Source organism: Choristoneura fumiferana, chromosome 10 (genome assembly GCF_025370935.1).
Source record: "Choristoneura fumiferana chromosome 10, NRCan_CFum_1, whole genome shotgun sequence".
NCBI lineage: Eukaryota > Metazoa > Arthropoda > Insecta > Lepidoptera > Tortricidae > Choristoneura > Choristoneura fumiferana.
In genome coordinates, this window is record NC_133481.1 from 6828256 (window position 1) to 6851918 (window position 23663).

Consider the following 23663-nt stretch of genomic DNA (forward strand, 5'->3'; position numbering starts at 1 on the left):
AAATCTAGGCTTGGGTTCGTCTCACACTTGTCTATACCCAATTATCAAGTTTGAATCTCATATTGTTGTCCAGGTTTGGCAATAAAGCCAAAAGAGAAATTAAAAAGAAAACCTTAATTTACGATGCCCCTTTCATCCCATTTTGGGGCATCCGACACGATAGCGTTCATGCATGAAACAAATTTTCTTTTGAATAATTTAACGGGATACAAAACTGGAAAATAAAACGAATGACGTAAAAATCATCAACCTGTGTTGAAAAAAAAAAGAAAGGTAACTACGAGCTAATGAAATTCTGCTTTCCATTTATCTCTAGAAAAATAAAAATTACGAGTCTAAAACTAAAAGTAGGACAAACACTGTCTTTAAAATATTTTACCACGAAAATCCTTCTTTTTTATATACATTTAGTGTCTGATTTGTGTACAACAGCTCTTAATATATATCCATCCATTGGTCTCTTATCACTACCTATAAAAGTGACTCACTGGTTTGTGATGTAAGCATGATTTGCAAATTATATTAATAGAGCAGGCGCCAAGGGAAGTTGCGTACTTATGCAAAATTAGTGGACCACATTCTGTGAATAACTCAGAAAAGCTTGCAAATTATGATTCTGAATGTCGCCAGGAGATCCGGTGGTCCATTTTTTATACCCCATCCCTTAAAACATCATGTAAATGGACTGAAAAAAATTATTTTGGAACATTTTAATAACTAATTTCGTGATAATATTATTTTTCAAAAAGCTTTTACACATATACCGAGTCAGTTGATAACTTTTACTTTAAATAATAAGAAAAAAGTATTTCATTAATTTATTTATTTTTAATACAAGCGTTTTTTCTGACTACTTTTGGTTGATTGTACTTTTATCGTCAACTAAACTACATTCACAGGATGCAAATATGTTTTTATCCAGATATAAAACAAACGCTTCTGTTCAAGGTGACCTTCCTTACTTTCCTTACGTATGTGATTTGCGACCCCGACGGCCATAACCTGACGGCGGAAAAGATTTTTGTATCAATGTCCCTATTTTTCATGATACACCTGCCATTGGGGTTACTGCCCCTCATCGTGGTCTCCGCCATCGAGGTAGCGCCACTGACCTGTTTGACGCACGTGACTTGGCTATGGTGCTTCCCCACTTGCATACATATACTAACAATCCATATAATACAACTATTATACTTGGAGACGGTGTAGACCAGGCCGGACGAAGTTTTATGATTTTTTGCTAAACTCGAATAGAGCACGCTGAAATGTTTAACGCAAACATAAACAAGGAATACACATACCTGTACTCGTACTATAAAATGCACATTTTTGTGTAAGTGGACTGTGCTTTTGTCGGTATTTTTGTTAAAATGTGTACATAAGCACAAAAGTATGCAATCTACAAGCATGTTTTTCCACGAATAAAAGACAAGTGTCTGCGGTAAACCATAGTATGCTCGGGGCTCTGTGGATCTAGCACGCTAGCTAGTGCCGCGGACGTAAAGCATAATTGTAAATCCCTTTCGAACCAATACGGGTGTGAGTAAAGGATAAATGCTTTGATAATCACTAGTGACTTTGACACATAGTGCCTTTGGTGTTCTGATTATAGTTCCAAGTAAGCTCGCAGCCGGCTTACAGTCCAGCTTAGGCTTAACCTAACCAACTTTTGTACAATCGTGTCGTAGGTGTCGCTGATGTCATTTGGGTGCTATGTTCTGGTAAATGACACCGAAGTGCTGGACTCTAAGAAGGCTTTCGTAGCGTTGTCACTTTTCAACATACTACGTTTCCCACTATCTATGCTGCCTAACGTTATATCAAATGTCGTACAAGTAAGTTTAATTGGATGTCTTTTATATGTGTTGTACTTGTCCGGACTAACTAATTGATTGTGTCGTCTTAGTTTTTCGGTGCTTTTACTAATTTTAAAACGCTCCGCACATTCGTTTTTATATTGTATTGTACTCGTAATCTGCGTTTTTGCATGCGAGATGACACGATCGAATAGATGTTTTCAAATTACTTGAATAAACTCGATTAGTACAGTCTAAGAAAGAAGATCCATCTTGCTCGCTAATCCTGCCGTGAAGCAGTAGTGCTTGCACTGGTGTGTTTCGGCGTGGAGAGTAAGACAGCCGGTGAAATTACTGGCACTTGAGATATCCCATCTTAGGCCTCTAGGTTGGCAACGCATCTGCAATACCCCTGGTGTTGCAGATGTTTATGAGCGGTGGTGATCTCTTACCATCAGGAGACCCACTTGCTCTTTTGCCATCCAGTCGAATAAAAAAAAATAAAAAAACATAGATGGGTGGGTGTGATGGGATAGTGGCGTGTATCTAAGTACTCGTGATTAGTCTATTTTTGTTACTTATTTCGATCACCCTTTGACATAGGGTACTAGCCAAAATTACCCAAAAAAGTCGTTGGTCGCGCGACGGGTTAATTCGTGCTAACCATCATTTCGTGTAACCTCGTTGATAACGATGAAATAATATTGACTCATAATGTCGCCGGCATAGAATACAATAATAATGGAATATTTTAAAACCGGTTTTAGCAAATGTATGGATATAATATGTCGGTAATACAATGATCTCTTGCAGCTTTTGATTATAACTGTTCTTCGGCTGTACCTTTAACCTTAGACATGTCATTGCTCAGAATAATATCATTGTTCTCGTGACTAACCAAGCTTTTTTTGCTTATAACAACTGCTCTGGCACTCGTAGCTTGAACATGTAGAGCGGCATATTTGAATTTATGAACTCTGGTACCGTACATACATTAACCAAAAATATTTTCAATGTCAAAACATGTTCTTGTTACTGTCCTGTCGTTATCATAATGGTCGAAACCAGCAAACGCCGGATTATTCACGGTAGTTCCTTAATAGAACTGCGATTCACTTGTTACGGATGTACCTACTTACTGCGAATAAAATCGAAGTAGTACCATTAAAGGTGGCGAAGGGACTGCTGCGGATAATGCCACAGGATGAGTGCTACAGCGAACTTTTTGTTTATAAAAATCATTGTTATAATAAACAAAGAGCGCTACGTGCTAAGCATTTAGCAAAAGTGTTTGCACGCGTTAAATTGTACTAATTGTTTGTTAATTTTGTAGACTTCAGTTGGTATAAAAAGATTAAACAAATTCATGAACTGTGACGAGCTGGATTTGGACGCCGTGGAACATGACTTGAAAGATCGTAAGTTCGCGTAATTAATTTTACACTTGAGAATTTTTAATAACAGTGATTGAATATATAACTGTTCCCGCGCTGAATAAATATCCTTTATTCATCATCAATGTAGTAATTATCTTCGTACCTAATTTAATTAAGCTTGGTCTAGCTAATTTAGGTTTTTTTTTTTGAGTAAATAACAAATGTGTAGGTATATTAGGCATTATCAACAATTCCGTTTATACTATTACGTACTCTGTGCTATTACTAATGACTAAGTTACCTAATATCAGAGATTAATGTGTTGGTATCTTGGGACTATTTCAGCTAATCCATTGCTAATAGAGAACGGAAACTTCTCATGGGGTAACAAAGACGCAGATTTAACCCTGAAGAACATCACCATGAGCGTCCCCAAAGGTTCTTTAGTAGCCGTAGTTGGAGCTGTGGGTTCCGGCAAAAGTTCCTTACTATCAGCATTCCTCGGAGAGATGAACAAGATTTCCGGACGAGTAAACACTCATGGTGAGTAACTAAGGAGAGCATGAATACCGGTATTCGATAATACCGAAAAACCGGAATATCGGAGCAAAATTCCGATATTGGCACAACCGGTATTGAAATTGTATAATACCGGTATTTTGATAATTTACCATTTATTTCGTTTTTAAATAGAGTATTATAGACTCAACACTCTCATAAGTCACAAAAATTCATTAGTACTTACTTAATTAATTAACTTAATATAAATTAAATTCGAAAGTACTATTCATAAAGATTACGAACTATGCCTATGAGAAAACCGCGTCATTACGTGGCGTGTCTTATATCTGCACCTGGCCATAGTAAATGTATGGGATTGACTGTACTAACACGCGTCGGGTGGCGTAGCATAGCATTGCGTTTTAGTAGTGTTTTTCTACCTTTACACATTTTTTTTATTATTGCTTAAATAATTGCGTTATCTTATTTTAATGGACGTCCTGATTTTTTTAAAGTAAATATAATAATAATAAATAAGTTATATTAAAGTTATGTAAATGTTTTTTCTACCGATAAAAGAAATATAAAATTCACAGAAATAAAATAATATACCTATGTTACACATAGATCTCGTTTCATTAAGACAATAACAAACGTGTATCATCATACGGAGTCTGATGTGTACGGTCAAGGAGTTTTATTCATTGGCCACCATGGAACCATTTCACAGTAAACGTCATAGTGACATCGCATTAATTAACAAGGAAAGTCGTAATGACTTTTCCTTGGAAAAGGTTCCATAGTGTCCCATGAATTAAATTCCTTGACTGTACCTAATAGCAGTAAATACCCTATGTTCTTCACAGTTTTTCAACTGTTAGTGTGTACAATACTTTTGCATTTATAACTAGCAGAAACAAAATTTGCAACAGTTAGATAGCAAATCAAAAATTATGTTTTATCAAAAATTCACAAGGACATCCGTGCAGTGGCGTAGCGTAGTGGGTGCGGGGGGCGGTCCGCCTCAGCCGGCAATTTTGAGGGGGCGGCAAAATTCCATGATAAATAATACCAAGACATTAGATAATAATAGTATTTCAGGTTTACTAATGTATCGGCGAAAATTATTTAGCAAATTATTTACTCCCAAACTATTTATCCCATATTTTTATTTAGGCGAAATGTTATTTCCCAACTCAACATTTCGCACTGATATCATTTCCCAACTAATGATTCGATAAATTATTATTATGCAAATTATTACCTGGAATTTTTTTAAGATGTCATTTATGTTTTCGTCAAATGTATTGATTGGCATACCTTGATTTAGCAACTTATTGAATGGCATCCAACCTACCTTTCTAGTGTCATTTATCCTGGCTGCTATAAAAAAAACCTAACATCGAAGGCTAAGGCGGGAGCTACGCTCCGCTTCGCTCCCGCCTTAGCCTTCTGAACCTAAACTATCCAAGTCGCTTCTGTTCCGAACCGTCTTGCTCGCTCGCTTCGCTCGCTCGCACAAATCAAATTGAAGTATAACTTTGCAATGTAAAAAATTGCCCAAATGTTATTTGACAATTTGTTATTTGCCTAAGCCAATCATTTGCTACATAATTATTTGCCACATATATGTGTGATGAAGTAAAATTTTGCAATGTAAAAATGTTGCGAAATAAAAAAAATGCGAAGTAAAGTTATGCCAAATATTAGTTTGCCAAATGAAACTTTGGCGAAAGGTTGGTTGCTAAGTGAAATTTGGCGAAACATATTTCGCCGAAAAGGCAGTACACCAGTATTTCACAATTTTTTCGCACCTACGGTTCGGACCGGTTAGAATGACAACGACTATTCCAATAATCATACTGCAATACTGAGACGAAATCGGGGAATCCCCTTTCTATAATTAAATGGTATTATTGATTGATATGTATTGACATCTTGTATAGGTACTAAATAAATAAAAATAATAATAATAACAATAAATCAATAGTTTTAGACACTTGCTCTATAGTGCGTCGATTCCTGAATTCAACTTCACTACCTCTGCACAACAACCAAGAAAACAATCACACAAACACACAGCAAAATTCACAATTATAACATAACACATTTGACACACTGGTAACTTGATACTTGGCATATGCCCGTATCAAGTACCAAAAAATAACCGACTTAATGTCGAGAAACTCTGAGTAAATAATAATAATTTATTCCTTACTTCTGTCCATTGTAAAGGTTGCCTGGAAGAGATCGCTCTGAAGCGATAAGGCCGCCTATTGCTTACCTTAGTTAATCTCTATGTATATACCTGTGTTTTCTGTACTGCTTACTGTGTTGGTGTGCAATAAAGAGTTATTGTATTGTATTGTACTATGGTTATTTAAAACCTAAACAAGAGGGCGGCAAAATTTTCTTTCGCCCCGGGCGGCTGATACCCACGCTACGCCACTGCATCCGTGTAACCGTTTATTAAGAAAAATTAACATCAAAACGAATTTCCTACTTGAACATTAGTACAATCCGTGAGCTCTTAGAAAAACCTTCGGGTTTCGGGGGAAATCGGAAGGATTCGTTAGTAGAAAATGACAATTGTCTTTTTGATTTAGTAGCAATCCATCGCGTGAAGAGCAGTTAAAATCACCACTTACATATTTATTTAGTTTGTTATTTTTCGGAAACTGATTTAAACAGGGTATTTCTGTAAATAGCCAATCACGGGAAATTGTTTATAATGGTTCTCGTATGGTAGCCCGAAATTTTTTAATCCTAATTTCACTACCACTAATTTCACTAGCCCTAAAATGAAAAAGCCGAATTTATAACAATACATTATAAACAATGTATATATATATATTGTAAAGAAGCTGAAAGTTTAAGAAAAGTATTGATCGTAAATTAATAAGGTTCAAGACCGAATTATAGAAGCAACGGGAATTTCGCAAAGTACATTAAAAAAATATTAAACGAAAGCAGGCCAAAATAAATCATTTGACATACCCAAGAGAAGTAGATACAGTATAACAACAGCTCTATATACTTCCAAAAAAAAGTAGTGTGTTAAGGCGGGTGTTCTCAATTTAAATTAACGATGGAAGAATTCGAAAATGCTGATTTTGTTTTATTTGTAACATGACAAAAGTCATATTGTATTAAAATTAGAAAAAGATAAAGAAGCGTAATATTATTACAGTTAGGTTTGTTTTGTACTGATGGTTATTCTTTACATAACTTTTTACGGTAACTTTACGAAGTTTTGCAAGTTTATAACAGAACAGAACCGCATATCACGATCGCGTGTCATGGTCAATACCCGAAGCATGCTTTAAAATCCTAAGGTTTTTTTAACAGCTCACGAAGTGTATATCGGAGTGATACATTTTCGATCGTTTACCGCTTTAACACGAATAAAGGTGTAAGTCATCTTTGAAATAATCTTAGCTACTTAAGATTGTCGGAACCGGAAAGGTTTTGGAAGTGGGAAAATCGTTCATTTTACTTTAATAATACAAATATCGAAAAAATATCGAAGTACCGGAATACCGGTATTTGAATTTTCGGTATCTAAAAATACCGGTTTTTTTTTATTCAATTGGATGGCAAACGAGCAAGGTATTGCAATAAACTTTCGATTTTATATGCTGTAAGCAAGTCTCAGTTCGCAGCTTTTACTAGAATCGCTCATAAACCTTTTTGTTTACATTTGAAAAATTAATTAACTCAAACCACGGTTGTACCCACAGGCAGCATAGCCTACGTTCCCCAACAGGCGTGGATTCAAAATGCGACCCTCCAAGACAACATATTGTTCGGCAAGCCACTGGTGATGCAGAAGTATAGTGATGTAATCGGAATGTGTGCACTTAAACCTGACTTCGACATGTTGCCTGGCGGAGATCAAACTGAAATCGGCGAAAAAGGTTGGTAATGCCGTCACTGCAACAGTATTAGTTGTTGGAAAACTAATAAGTAGTTGTGAGATGCAGAATCCGTAAATAATATCTCCATCCATAATTAACTGTTTTCTGCTGTTGCGTGTGTCTACGTACTTGTAATTTTTGCGAATACTTCAAATTACTAAAACAATATACGCAAGGGAGCAAGCTGGATTTAATATACTGGTAGCGTATAATCAATGTCGTTATGATGTGCTAATATTCTACTGGTGGCAGGTATAAACTTGTCGGGCGGGCAGAAGCAGCGAGTGTCGCTGGCCCGAGCCGTCTACTATGACGCCGACAACTACTTCCTCGACGACCCCCTCAGCGCAGTTGACTCGCACGTGGGAAAACACATCTTCGATAAGGTACTGCAACTTCATCTAATTTTAAATCTTACTTGTTGGTTGTTTATCAATGTCAGATAAAAATTTGACGAAATATTTATCAAGATTGGTTTTTTGGAATCTTTTTGTATTTTTTATTTCAATTCCAAATTTTTACTTTTACAACGTAACGTAATTTTAATACGGTAAAACCTAAATTGAAAATACAAACTGAAATATAGATGTACAGAAAAACCAGAAAAATAAGACCAGCACTGGGAATCGAACCCAGGTCCTCGACATTCCGTGCCGCGTGCTATACCGCTACACCACTACTGGACAACGACACTGCACTGCTGTTTCTCTCATCGATGTCGCTAGCGTCACTGCTTAAGTGGCTAAATAAGAAACAAACAAGCTGAGATATGTGGTGCATAGGAGAAATTCGTGTCTGTACCGTTGTCCAGCAGTGGTGTAGCGGTATAGCACGCGGCACGGAATGCCGAGGACCTGCGTTCGATTACCAGTGCTGGTCTTATTTTTCTGGTTTTTCTGTGCATCTATATTTCAGTTTGTATTTTCGAAATATTTATCATCGTCACGTCACGTACCAGCTAGTTACGTAGTGCTGTCTGCACTGATCTGATGTCTTACAATGAGTGTGCAATGTGCATATGTAGTAAATCAGGGTTTGGCAGTCTTGGAGGGTAAATTCTAGGATCTTTGACCTTTCCTGTTTCAGTTTGTACAAAATGAATTGTGCTTAGTTTTTTTCGTTGGACTCTCATAAAAACTTTTAAATGGGTGAATTGAGACTTTACTTGGAGCTGTACTCGGTCAAATTTGTTTTTTTAGGTTTTCGCACACGTCAATTTGAACCTGATAACTAATGCTTTGCTTGTACAGTCACCAGCACCAATAACTGACACAATAAGTGTGCATAAATATCTGATACGACTCTATTTCTAGGGCTGGAAGGACGTGTCAGATATTTTTGCACGCTCCGCTGGGGCAGATATTAATTCTGGTGACTGTACAATATTGTACAGAAATGGTCACATTGGGCGCCACAACTGAGCGAGCAACAATCTATTATATAGTATAATTATGAACTCTTTCAATTTCAGGTCATAGGTCCAAATGGTCTATTAAAAGATAAAACCAGATTATGGGTAACTCACAACGTTTCATACTTGGCTCAAACAGATTTAGTAATAGTACTTAAGGAGGGAGAGATCTCAGAAGCGGGCAGTTACCAACAGCTCTTAGAAAAGAAGGGTGCCTTTGCAGAGTTCCTGTTGCATCATCTCAGTGACACCGAAAAGACATCACCTGAAGGTAATACATCTAACAACAAAATATTAAAAATATTCTGTATCTGTTCTGTAACATTGTTGATTACTTCAATAGAAATCGCAATGGAGACGTATAGTAGAAGATCCGAACTTGAAAAAATCTGCACCGGTCTGATAATAGAATGAAATGTATTTTATAATAAATTTAGTATATAAGAAAATATATTAGAAATGGTTTAGCTAAAAAAATCCTGGACAGGGTATTTTTTTTTAAATAATTTTGAATGATTTTTAATTAAATGCAGGCAACCCTATATCAACGTGTTCACAATAAAACAGCGCTTCCGTTAATATACAATTTGTTCTATTATCTAATCAAGTGAAAGTAACTGGCATCGACATAACTGTTTGAGTTTATACCTGGCAACCCAGTAGTTCGTCCAGGTAAACAACAGCAAACCCTATAGGCTCTATAGGTTTTATACTTTAAGTCAATATAAAATTTTCTTATTATCTCTATGATGCAACAAAAATGTATTAAAAATATTTTTTGAAAAATATATAAAAATAGCCTGTCCAGGATTTTGAAAGCAAATCCATTTGTAATGTATTTTCTAATATACTAAATTTATTATAAAATAAGTTTCATTACCAGACCGATTAAATATTATTTTAATACTATAATTTCCAAGGTGTAAAAAATATACGAGCGAGGTTGCGAGGTGGTCGTTAAAATCGTGCAATTACACCACAAGTTGAATAGAAATTAGTAAGTTAACATTTTACTCAGCATATTTACGAAACACAAGTTAGAATGCAAATCCTAACTGATCTTTAACACTTTAGAACCGAACGTTCTGATACTCTTTAATTCGATATTTTCTCTGACTGTCTCAAACAAGTCAACATAGCATACCTAACTACCGCTACGGTCCTTTTATTGGGAGGGTGCGAAGTACTAGGTGGGGGTGATGAAATCTATCGCAGCGCTCATGGTGGCCAAAAGTAGAAATAGTTCAAAGCAATTTGTGTAGACTTTAACTACCTAATTTTAGTAAAAGATGTTTGTGTTATGATGCGAGCTTGAATTATTGAACACTCTCCCTGTTTGGTTCTTAATTCCTCTACATCTCGGACATGTCCAGCAACAATTTTCTTTATGAAACGGTTTGTGGTTGAAATTTTATATTGAGTGATACTCACAAAACCGGTCTTCAAACAGATACTCATTTTGATTACTAGCGATATAAGAACAATTATATAATTTTACTTTTATTCAAAGAAACCAATAAGATAGCTTTATCTTTTCGTTTTACAGTAAAAGTACAACTAAACATGAAGTAAACAAACCCTGACATAACGAAAATAAAACACTTTTTGAATAAATTTTACTTACCTCATTTAATTGTAATGACCAAAAATGAATTCACAACCTTTTGTCCACCCAAATCACGGTATCACAGTAATTTTGTATTATAAACGTTATAGGTTTGATTTTTGTCACGATGTCGTGATGAAATTTCAAAACGTCAGAGCATCAGAGCCATAAAAGTTGCGGACGCTAGGTGACGCTGATGTCGTGCACAGAGCCAATAACTTTACTTCAAAATAACGAAAAGATTTATTTCGACCAATGTTCAGAGAAACTTTGTACTAAAAATACATGTTTTACTTCTCATGCTCGTAGTTTTTGTATTTAATCTGGACCTGGGCGACAAAAGTTTAGTCACTAAAATGACTGTTTAATGCTCTAGTACTTCGTCTGCGAAACATTCATTTTACGTGCACTCGCGAGAACTATACAAATATCCATAATGAAAACAATCCTTCTTTGTCCTTCTTTGATAAACTCTTTATCTTTTCAGAGCTTGATGAAATCACAGATGTGCTTCAAAACAAACTGGGCTCCGAATTCAAAGAAAAGTTACAAAGGGCACGATCGTTATCGGAAAGCACGTCAGAGTCCGATCAGGCGGCAGCTGGTACGTTGCTAAAATATAAGCGTATATCATCGAGTACTACGAGTAGTAGCGGATATACCTACATACGAGGGTTGCCTTTTAAGTTAAGGAATGATGAATGATTTTGAATGAAGGATGAATGATTTTTGGAAAAGTGAAGAAATCATTAGGGCTTAAGTCTGGGCTGTACGGCGGGTGTTCCAGATTTTCGTTTTCGACGTTTTGCTCTTTTAAAAACGCAGTTGTCTGCCGGGCTGTGTGCGAGCTCGCATTATCGTGGTGCAGTAGTATACGACGTCTTGGGTTATTTTTTCGGAACTCGCCGATAACTTTAGGTAAACAAACAGTGGTATACCAGTCAGCATTCACTTTTTTACGGTCTTCGAGCACGATGGTGGCAACGTGGCCATTTTTCGCTACAAACGGCGACCATTTTTTTCGAAGTGCTCCGTGAGCGTATTACTTTGGTCGGTTTTGGCTCAACTTGGACACCCAAACAACGGATCGTAGGCATATATCCTACGAATAATAATTCTCAAGAAACGTAACCGCTAGCAATGAACGCTTCGATTGTGCGGGTTGTTCCATTTGTAGCATTTACGCAAACAAACTAACAACAATGACAACGTAACACTACACTCTCTCATAGACAATACTTGCCCTCGATTGGTCCGTGTAAGAGTCGGCGCCGCCCCCATGCGACAAGCGAGGGGCGATCTTACAATGCGTGGATGGCATTATGCAGAATTACACTAAAATAAATAGGCTTGTTTACGAGTTATTTTTTTTAATGGATGTTTTATAACATGTTATACATCAATGAAAATAAATAATTTTTGTAATTACAATTACAGCAGGTGGTGATAAATCACAACATAAAATGGTCAAACTGTATGCCGACAAATAATTGGCTATTGGTTTGAACTTCAGCATAAAAATTTAAACAAAACTAGAATAGTAGATTGTACATCAATAGCACAAAACGAGCCATTTTATCCGAGCCAGTACGGCGAGGGTGGATAGAAACTGGGTGGGTTTAAAGCTAGTATAACACTCTGCTTTTCACTTTGATTGTGAGGAAATTAAATAGCAACAGTGGAAACAATTGTTCACTTACTAGGTACCTTTTATAATTTTTCATGCATTGCTATTTAATTATAAAGTACCTGGGCGACCGAGCTTTGCTCGGGCTGACACTCGGTAACAATAGCGTTTTCCCAGATAAGACCAAGCTAGATCGATTTTTCACCCCCGAAAACCCCTACACCAAATTTCATCGAAATTGTTGGATCAGTTTCCGAGATCCCCGAAGAAGAATTGCTCGTTCAAAGGTATTAGATTAGATTTATTGATTTATTTTCATTGATTTTTAAACTTTTTTTGTGGCTGTTGACACCTGATTACGAACGCCTTAGACGAAGATTTTAATTTTACTAGCGCATACTAGAGCATTTTGTAATACTTAATGGATATTATCATCCTTCATACTACAAAAAACATATTTTATTTGAGCACATCACGTGAGTGTTATTATACTCCATGGAAAAAATAATCTTAGTTACATGTTGCATAACACTTCAGGGTCGCCGAGTATGGTGTTTTAAATATTATTTACTTTCATATGAAAGGTGAGTCCTGTGTTTTTCATATCTGAATGGCTTCTACACCACTTCACACAACACGACGGCATATTTTTTAAATTGATTAGCTTAAAAACACAATCACGAACTTAGTTAAAACTTTCCACGGAGCGACTGCACGACTCAAGTTTTACGGCCGAACTGGCGTGACGCGCGGTGAGTATTTTAAGCCCCGCCCGCCGCGGTAGGTATTCCGTGGAATTATTTTTCAGGCTTAGTTACGCTTCTAGATAATTATTATTCGTAGCATATATCCAAGATTCGTCACCACTGATAATGTCATAAACGTGTTGATTTATTTTGATTGATTTCTTTTTTTCTCACTAGATGGCGCACTGTTGCGTGAGGTTTTTAAGTATGGCTTTCAAAGTCTGTTATTACGGGCGTGAAAACAAAGTTTAGATTAAAATCATATTTAATACACCTTAAAACTGTACCATAAAAATATCGAGCATGCCACAGTTGCATAGTCCCCGTTTTGTTCGGAAAAAAGGGAGGACAAAGGTTTCCGAAAGACAAAACTGTCTCAAAACAAGGACATTCATTGCCCCGGAACGCATATTAGCCATAATTAATTTCAGATATTGCAAAATTTTACAAAATTAATAATTTTACCCGCGCGTAGATTCCAAAAATTTCAGAGACCTTCACGCTACACTAGCGCCTCTAGCGGGGAATTCATTCGCGATAGCCCTCATTGCCGCAGAGTTTTGCGACACCATCTAACGCGAGCCATTTTTTGGTCTTCACTAAGTAAATGTGGTATCCAGCGTGAGATCAATTTTTTGCGCCTAAGTGATCATGCAAAATATTTTGAACACTAGTCCCTGAAATGCTTAATCAAGCTTCTATCTCACGTTATGTCGCATGGCGATCTTCGACGATCAGTTGCCGTACAGCATCAATGTTCTCCTGGGTTACGGCTGTTCTTGGTCGGCCTTCACGGTGCCTATCACTAAGACTAGAGCAACCACGTAGAAATTCTAAATGCATGGTGCTTTTTATTATTAAACACCGTAGTCAGCTCTTCAAAGCACTGAAGACGCGTTAAACCCCTTTTGAAGTTGTAAAAACTTATCGCACCTAAATTTTCCTTCGAAATTTCCATTTTCACAACTGACTTGTTAATTTTGAACCGACGCTGTACTAAAACGGTTCGGCCGACCTGGAGTCATTCTTTTGTGTTCGAATTCTTAATTCAAATATTTTAAGATGATACTAGTTTTTTTTTAATAATCACGAGAGATTTGCAAACGACAGAACTTAAAAGGCAGCCCTCGTACATTCACGAGCGTTAATTTGGGTCCCACTTAAGATCGAATATCTGTTATTTTGTATGACAATTCAAAGGATTCTTTCAAGAAATGGGTCCCAATGTACGTATGTAGGTACCCTATACAATGTATTTCTGATTTCCATTATCTTTAAGAGAACATTCAAAAGGTGACACGACGTCAGAAAGGATCATAAAGTTTTTTTACTTCATTGTAGGAGACCGAGCTGGCAGCGTAAAGCGGAAAACACCGGAAGCTACTCCAAATGAGCTGAAGGAAAACAACAAACTCATCGAGTCAGAGAAAGCAGAAACTGGCGGTGTAAATATGCAATTTTGTCATCACATTGACTATCCTTGAGTTGTTGTTACTCAACTACTCATGGGCGGTGGTGATCATTTTCCATCTCAGATGACACGCATGCTCGTTTTCCTCCTTATCATAATAAATTCAAATAAAAATCATTGACCTCAAATCATTAGCAATGTACATGCTATCCAAAGTTACGCTGCATTTAAGATATTTCTGCTGTTAATAGGTTCAAGTAGAAACATTGCAGTATTCGAGTAATAACGTCTTGATATGCTAGTCTAGTAACTGCGAACAGTGCTATACATTTGACTCACTTTTTGACTTTTTAAAATCTAAAAGAATTTACATTTCTTTTCGTCTTTTACATATCTGTCTCTCTCTCATACCAACAACAGACCAATAGGATTGTTGGCCACTGAACTAGAATGTGCTCATTTTTGTTACTGGCAATATGTCGAATTATTGAAACGTTCGAGAAGAATGATTGAAAAAAACCATTGTTTATTCGATTTAGGTGAAATGGAGTGTATACAAGCACTATCTGATGAGCGTGGGGGTGATGGCTTCCGTGATCACGGTGGTGATGAACATGGTCCTACAAGTGTTCCAAGTCGGCTCCAACTACTGGCTCGCGCGGTGGTCCAACGATGACAGAATGGTAACTATCAATTGTGTTCATAAAAAAAAACTGGAGATCTTAGAAGGTTTTTATTACTAATTCTAATAAGGTGCTGTAGCTTTTAGGGGTTGGCAACTAGAGAGGGGTGTCACACGGTTGTTAGTGCGGGTGTGTTTAGATACAATTAAGATCAAGTACTTTATTATTCGTTTGGATACAACTGCTTTTTAACGTAAGCTTGAGCACGTCATTGATTCTTCTCGTAAATGTATGGCAGAGGTGTTCAACCGGTGTGCCGCGTATATTTTCAGATGTGCCGCGATCGCCGCGAAGTGTATGCGATTCGTAAAAAAGGTGTCAACGAGACCCTATTAATAAGCCTCCGCTGTCCGTTATGTTATACATATTATGGGTATACTCTACGGAACCCCTTAGGTAATCTACGCGCCAGTCCGACACGCACTTGGCTATTTTTTACTGGTGTGCCGTGAAACTTTGATGAACGAAAAGTGTACCGTTAAAACCGAAAGGTTTAAAACGCCTGATGTATGGTAATAAATAGTATACTTACAAGTACTCGGAAGTGGAAAAGACTCAAGGAATTGAAAAAGTGTTTGTTTGTTTAATGCATTACTTTCGCTACCCTACCCACATCTGTTCTATCCACAACAAAATCTATGTAGAAAGATTTTTTTTCATTATATATTTAACTTGTTAAAAGGCACATTTGTTTTTCAGTTGGTTAACAACACTGTAAATACGGAGTTAAGAGATCTCTACCTTGGCGTCTACGGTGGTCTAGGCGTTGGTCAAGGTAAGTTTTATTCTATTTCAACTTGAACATAACTATCATTATAACCATAGATTTGGTTTTGGGTACGGATTTTGAATACAAAATTTGTGTTGGGATCAAAATTGCACTTTTGGACTGCTGAAATAGTGCCTCGCTGATTTAATGGAATCATTTACGAGTTGACTTAAAGTTTCCATACACTTTTGGTGAATAAAAAAAAACTTGTTACAATTTATATGAACTGCTGAACTGATTTATTTAAACTCTCATTGAAAGTACTCATTAATTACGGCTATGTTTTTTTTAAAGTGTTTCTAAAGTAATCAGACACGCGAAACAATCTATCGCGGTCATGTTATAATGTTTACTTTGTACCAGGTATTTTTTTGTATTATGTCCAATGGCTAAGCAAAAGTTTGCTTTAATTTTCCACTACTGATTATGTACGACTACGGACGGATTCCATTCAATTTATTTACACAAATTCTAAATCAAATACGCTCGTCAGGGTTCTCGGATGTTGTTGTTGGATGCATGCTGTGTGGTTATTGGGTAAATTGTATGAATTGCTTCATCAGACTCCGAATAGACGGTTAAAGGGATTCATTATCCGAATAACAAGAGCATCAAGATAAGATTTGCTTGACACTGGATCATGATGTTGGAATGCTTAGTAAAAATAATAATCATACACAAACGTGAACTGTTGAGACCATTTTACATACATCACTCGAGCATTTTGAATTTAACAAATTGTATATGTTTAAAACATTATTTTGTCATTGTGATGTCCCATACCATAGGTCCGGAATTTTCCTGACAGAAATTGACTACTTACTTGCCCTACTGCGGCGAACCCAAATGAAGTTTGTATAATTGTTGAAATACCGTTCAACCTTCAATTTCCATCGCTTTTATGTTTCTGCCTCGAAAATACCTGACTTTTACTCAAAAATTATTATACATAAATATTATAGTATGTACATGATTTTGTTTCTGTCTATAATAACATTTCTGATCTGTGACTTAGGACCGTCGTTCGATAGTGACACGGCTGTGACGCTATATATATTGAATTTGTTGCACTGATAGATTTCTGTGTCTTATCCTCCGGTCAAATTCTCCATCTCTTACCCTGGTTCATAACCGGGTCTTTATAAGCCATGCCGGTAAGTCCAGTTACGGTCAAGCGGATCCATAAATATACATGCGTCACGATGCACAGAGCGCCCAAAACGCCCTTTGTATTTTCTGTATATATATCTTAATGGCATGCGACAAACTGATTCTATCGCTTCAACCTAATCCCATTACGCAGAACACATTCAGTGAAACAAATCTTACATATGTAACACAAAGCTGTTCATGTGATTACTCTACTGACAACCTTTATAATTACATTAAACGATGGTAAGTTGATAACGTAAAGCATCTATGTTAATGTCTTTGCGACCGCCGAATGTTTCCATCTTTGCACCTACTTGTACACAGACGGATTTGTGTTCCATACATGTCACCTTGTCACCTTGACCTTTTATGAACGACTGCCCTAATTTATTAATAATGAATACATTGTTTACCTCACTTTTTGAATACTCTAATTATGAGCATAATTGGTTCCTTCTAGCGTTTATTATATTTATTGTTATATCACCTAGCATTTTTATCCACTTAATACATTTATTTAACTTCGGATAAACCTCTTTAAGCCAAAACTACAAAGCATGATACATACATTTGTTAATTATTTTTTCCATGCATGCAAAGTACGGAATAGGTTGATTTGTGATATACCTACATTATCTTCTATTTTCTTACTGTACCACTCGAAGTAATGGTTTGGCTACAATCAATATATTTAGGTGAAGGTTACGAATTTAAAATAAACTCACGAAGTTTTCAAAGAATTTCACACAGTTCTTTAATGTTGACCCTTGTAAAAACTGACAGGTACTTGTTCAAAACTATGCTTTATCTTTTAAATGTATTTTATAACATTGAAATGTGTGTAATTCTGTTTAGTTTTGTAGTTTTAATTGTAAATAAAAAAGTGTATGCACAGTGTCAAAGATATTAAGCACAGTGTCTGTAAATATACTTTTTGGAAATTATGTTAAGTATTTAAAATTCGGATCACAGGAAAGAACATAATTTTCGTCCAGAGGCGTCTTTACCTATAGTGCAGAGTGTGCGTTGCACGCGGGCGCAGCGGTGTTAGGGGCGCCGGCCGCGGTACTTTGTACAGTTTGTACCTATTCCACTTTGACCGCGCGCTTCCTAGATGGCGCTAAAGTAATAATTGCACACGGGCGCTATATATGGGCTAAAGACGCCGCTGTTTTCGTCAATTTTGTAATTCAAATGCGCTAGTAAATTAAATTTTCACAGTAGTGCATGGTGATTCGTGATTAATTCACCTACCGAGATATTGTGCTTATTATTTTTGACACTATCTTCAGCATCTTGAAATTGTTCTTAAAACGTGATGTTATAAAAAATATGCATTGTCACTATGTCGTAATTTAGAAGCAATTTTGTTTGAAACATGTCAACTTATCACTGGCCTAATGCCGAAGGTGTGTACAAATTTACCGCAGCTTCCGAATATCAGTTGATATTCAGAAGTGTGTGTTATTCCGTAAACGATGTGTAATGAAATGAATGAAAGCTTGATGTTCAAATGTGACAATTGCTACGTAACTAATACCAGTAAATCGGCTTCAAGTACAGTTTCAGTGCTTCCGCATCTTGGGCTCATACTAATTATTGACCAACGTGTAAGAAGATTTTTATGTGACATTTATAATCTTCACGAGCGGCGATGGATCATAGCGTAAAAACTGTTGCACACTCAGCCTAACACAGTTTATATGGCCTTCTTGCTCTTATAACAATGTTTGTGTAATTCAAATGCATGTATTTGTGCTTTTCGGAATTGACCCACTGTCAACATCTGTGAAATGAGGTATCGTTATATCTCCAAGCTTCGTCGCGGTTATAGGTAAGCTGCTGCAAGCTTGACACTCACGTTGTTTGAGTGACGCTAATGGGCGAACCACTTCATTGCATCTTGTCAAAGTAAGAGTTGCCAACCTTTTTTTTGTCTAAATTATCGTAGTTTGGCACTAAATCTGTGATCTTTATTCATACGCATTTGCTTGTTTATAGACAAGTAACAGTAAGGTTTATCTAATTCGAGCGTCACTCATTCATTACATTAGAGTCCCTGGGTGGGTGACCGAACTTTGCTCGGGCTGGAACTCGATAATGCGTTTTCCCAGTGAAAGACCAAGCTAGATCGATTTTTCATCCCCGAAAACCCCCACATACCAAATTTCATCGAAATCGTTGGAGCCGTTTCTGAGATTCTGATTATATATATATTATTATAATTTAAATACAAGAATTGCTCGTTTAATGGTTAATACATCAAAAACTGAATTAATTGTTCCATAGAATAAATTTGTAAACGGTTTTCCGAGCTTTTGTCTAACGATTATACACTGCTTTCTCAGTTTTTACAATGAACTTTAGTTCATTAGGCATTAGTAGTTTAGGCATATATGCCTGTGATAATATAGCAACGGTTTTAACTTGTTTGTAGATTATATTAGTTACCATATCATTTTTGCCTAGGGTGCACCGACCTAAATGCTCTTCTCCTTAAGGATAATAATAATGTTTGATTGAGCACACAACGAGGCTAAAGCTTAACAAACTAGACAATGGATAAATACATACGTAGGTAGGTACTCAAATACGTGTAATATCTATGACTCAGACTCAAACATTCATGATAATGTCTGTCTCTGGTTTGATTGATAGTCAAGGTCACTAACAACTACGCAACGTCGTCGTTATTTAAGTTACTTAGGTGTATAAGAGTTGGCAACTCTGCCGAGTATCATTCGAACAACGGCTGAAGGGTTCCTATAGCCAGAAGTAAATAAAAAAATGGTTCGGTCAAGCTGGCGGCGGCGTACGTATACGCTAGGTGACGCTAGAGCTAGAGCTGGGTCTGTTGGCGCAGTGGTGTCGGTGTCGGTGTCGTCGCTGGCGCTGTACCTGGGCACGCTGGCGGCGGCGCGCGCGCTGCACGTGACGCTGATCTCCGGCGTGCTGCGCGCGCCCACCATCGGCTTCTTCGACTGCACGCCCGTCGGTCGCCTCCTCAACCGCTTTTCCAAGGACGTCGACGTGCTAGACAACGTGCTCCCGATGACGCTCCGCGGTTGGACCTCGTGCTTCTTTGCGGTAACGCGACACTTGGGAATAATATAACTACGGTACAGTGGCGTGGATGGAGCATTTACGGTCGGCTAAAAATGTAGGACATCCGGTGGGAATCGAGTAAGGGCGCCACGCCACTGCTATTATATAGTACCTATTATTCTGACTAGCGACTACCGCGGTCTCGTTGACGTGTTACGTTGATCCGTTCTTTCGCGAAAGCACATCCCTACACAGCAAATTGTCAATGTGGAGTACAGTAAAGCTCTTGCTAAGATGATGTACTTGTGTGTAACAGAAGGTACCCGCCGTGACTTTGTGTTATGCACACATAGGCTTGTTATACAGGTACCATTCCAATTATGTTCATAAAATGAGGGACGGAGCTTCGTGACCGAATAGATCTTATAATAGACGAGACGTGGGCAAAAGTTTTTAATTGTGCTTCAAGCCCCTATGCTATAACGTCCATTGATGTTGTCAACTGGCACACACTCTTTCGGTTTACAGTCAGTTGTGTTTAAACAGCTTGTGAAATTTATTTCCAATGTATTTGAAATTTATGATATCTTTTCGTAATTGTATCAAGATGAAGTACCTACTTTTGCATACTGGGTATAGCAGACCGTATCGCTACGATTGAAATTAATCATCAGAGTTAAAAAAATATTCAAATGTTCTACTGCTAAAACTACCTTTGACTGTGTTGTTTTATAAAGTTATACTGAATACTGATAGTGATGAAATTATATTGGGATTAGTTTATAATGCGCACTATAGGATGTTCGGTAAAATAAACTTATGTTTTCTTAAACTGCGTCTTCGCTTCACCTTGTTGCGCTCCAAATTTTTTTTTAAACTAGCTGCACACTTCTTTCCTTGAGCTTCCGTAGTAGTGCATGTAGTCCGCATAGTGTAATGCGTTAGCAGGTAGCAATAGATGCAACGCCGTACTGCCCCTACACTGATCATCTTCGACCATCACCATCCCCTCCCCAGTCCAGACCGAATCGTAAATAATGTATTCATTATGGGTAGGCCTGCCGTTTTGGTGGAAGATCGAGTATATAAAACGGTTACCGTGAACCTTGTTACAGCTTTAACGTCGTATTTCACGGATTTAATACCGGCTCTGGCGTGTTTGGGCGCTGCGCGGTTCGTGCACGCCGACTTGTTGGACAATGTGTTAAAAGCTCCGTTGCAATTCTTCGAAGTGACGCCCCTAGGCAGGATTCTCGCTCGGTTTTCAAAAGATGTGGACGTCGTCGACGAGGACCTGCCCACGGAGGCTACCGATGTCTTGTATTGTGTGTTCGAGGTAACCGACCGCCTCTTGCCGTTTATGGTACAGTAGATTAAACATCATCATGTTGGGGGAAATATGGTAACGACAGCTGGCGCCATACGCACATTTGTTTTGTTGGCTAATCGCCCTTAAATATATTATGAACAGTGCAAATTAATTAAATTTATGTATTAGTAGTCAATTGTACAAATACAAATATAGATTGTGTTTAGTTTAAGTACTAATTTTAATATAAACATGACTTTTAGTCATCGTTCAATTAATTTAATTGGAATTAAATTTATTTTGAGTTACAAAACTAATATTAAGAGAAATAAAAATATGACGCGAGACTCCTATCTGGCTGAAAATATATAAACTTACCCGGCTCAGTATTTAACATAGCTCGACTAAACTGCTCAAAAAGTAAGCAACGTCTGTACTTCCGAAATGATTGCGTGAGTACTGTAGTTTTGTAAAATTGGATGTACTTAAAACAAAGAAATGTGTGGGGATCAACTAGCAAGCAGAGAAAACTAAGCGGCAACATCGGTTCTGGAAGACAAACATACGATAACAGCTATATTTCTCTTGTTATTAGTTCTGTGGTGTGACGTATGGCCTCAACTGCTCTTTTACATAATGTTAATACTGTCTTTTTTTCGGTATTTAGTTTGTTACCCGTTCTTTCTTTATTCATAAATATCGTTAAAAACTCTAAATACAAGATTTCACTTTACTCGTGTCGTTATGTTGCTTTGCTAACTTTTCCACTTTCTTTTTTGGGCCAATCAACTATTTTACCGACACTTTGGGCGTCTCCTGCGTTTGTCTCTGGCGTTACCAAACAAAATCGTACTTCCAACAAGATATTTCACGGTTTAATATGTTGAACTTGCGTAGGACGGCATGTAGTCATGAACACCATCTATTAAATTACGGAAAAAACATGTTTATTTAATAAATCTGCAGATTAGTGTGGGTTAAAAAGTTGATTGGCCCTTTTGTGTGATCGCAGATGTCAAAGTATTCATAATATGCATATACAAAGGGGCGGATCTAGAAAACCAAATTCAAGTAGGTAGGTACTATTTTTGTATGAATGTTTTTCACCTACCTATTGAAAATTATTTAATAAGTGAGTATAAACGATTAACGAGACATGAAAAAGTGTAAGCAGTCTGCGCCGGCCTAGATACGTTAGTCTAATGGCCGCGTATACAATTTATGAACACTTGACTCTGTTCTTCAATTTTTTGCTTTCCATTCATTGCCACTTGCTGCTTCTGTTTTGTTTCGTCTAATACTTGTTTTATTCGCTTAATTGTCAACCAGTGAAATGTTACTTTATTTGATTCGTAAGGAGACACTGCATATCTTATTGCAGCGCTTTTGCCGCCTGGCAATGCGCACCACTTATTAGTTATTCATCACATGTTCATACAAACACAGAAAATGCAAATTATCCTTGTCATTTTCTTTTAACAGACTCCATTTAATTTATGCATATCAGCAAACTTTTCGACAGATAGGTACCTACCTAAGTCACAGAAGGAAAATAATTTAAAAATATTTTTCCATCTCATTGTACATTTTATGTACCTACATACTGTGCCTTACTATTTTTTTGTCATGATAACACACTTCTATTTAATCACCAAAATGGAAATTTAATTGTCTAAGAACTTACTAATAATATAAACTACTAGTACCTACTAATATTATAAATGCGAAAGTAAATCTGTCTATATGTCTGTTACCACTTAACGCATAAACTACTAAACCGATTAAGATTACATTTAGTAGCTATTATATTTATAATTACTGTGTTTTTCGTGATTTCTGTTATCTTGATAGACGACTCGTTTCACCTTTTTGACCAAATCGATTATTGTTTCATAAGTAAGTAATACATATAAGTTTGTAGAATTTGTTTTTCGCGATCCCGCCGGAACTATGTTTTTATTTTTTCAGGATAAAAATTTATATCCTTCCCAGGGTCAAACTATCTCTACACCAAATTTCGTCTCAATCATTTGAGCGATTTAATCGTAAAGAGATAACAGACAGCAGACAGTTACTTTCACATTTATAATATGAGTAAAGGATATACAGTGGCTTGCATTATTTCCTAGTTTTTTGTCGTTCTGTTTTCTTTGCTCGCAATGTTCTATAAAAAAACACTAGCGACCGCCCCGGCTTCGCAAGGACAAAATAAAAATAAAAACGGCCAAGTGCGAGTCGGATTCCCGCACGAAGGGTTCCGTACCTATACAACATTAGACATTAGGAAAATAGGGCAAAAAAACACGTTTGCTGT

The 23663-nt window shown here is 37.0% G+C and overlaps 1 protein-coding gene across 4 annotated transcripts in view; it reads left to right on the forward strand.

Annotated features, from left to right (window-relative positions):
- MRP (Multidrug-Resistance like Protein 1) overlaps positions 1–23663 on the forward strand; it is a 53722-nt gene that overhangs the window by 17013 nt on the left and 13046 nt on the right. Inside the window, exons 9-19 of one of the 4 annotated variants that reach the window (XM_074093274.1) lie at positions 949–1098; positions 3130–3214; positions 3518–3715; positions 7414–7590; positions 7843–7976; positions 9062–9272; positions 11095–11211; positions 14322–14425; positions 14931–15074; positions 15774–15849; positions 21156–21376. In XM_074093274.1, the coding sequence (XP_073949375.1) occupies positions 949–1098; positions 3130–3214; positions 3518–3715; positions 7414–7590; positions 7843–7976; positions 9062–9272; positions 11095–11211; positions 14322–14425; positions 14931–15074; positions 15774–15849; positions 21156–21376 (1617 nt within the window). Of the gene's footprint in view, positions 1–948; positions 1099–1688; positions 1836–3129; positions 3215–3517; positions 3716–7413; positions 7591–7842; positions 7977–9061; positions 9273–11094; positions 11212–14321; positions 14426–14930; positions 15075–15773; positions 15850–19858; positions 20083–21155; positions 21377–23663 lie in introns of all 4 variants that reach the window. The other 3 variants (XM_074093272.1, XM_074093273.1, XM_074093275.1) reach the window with 3 other exon arrangements.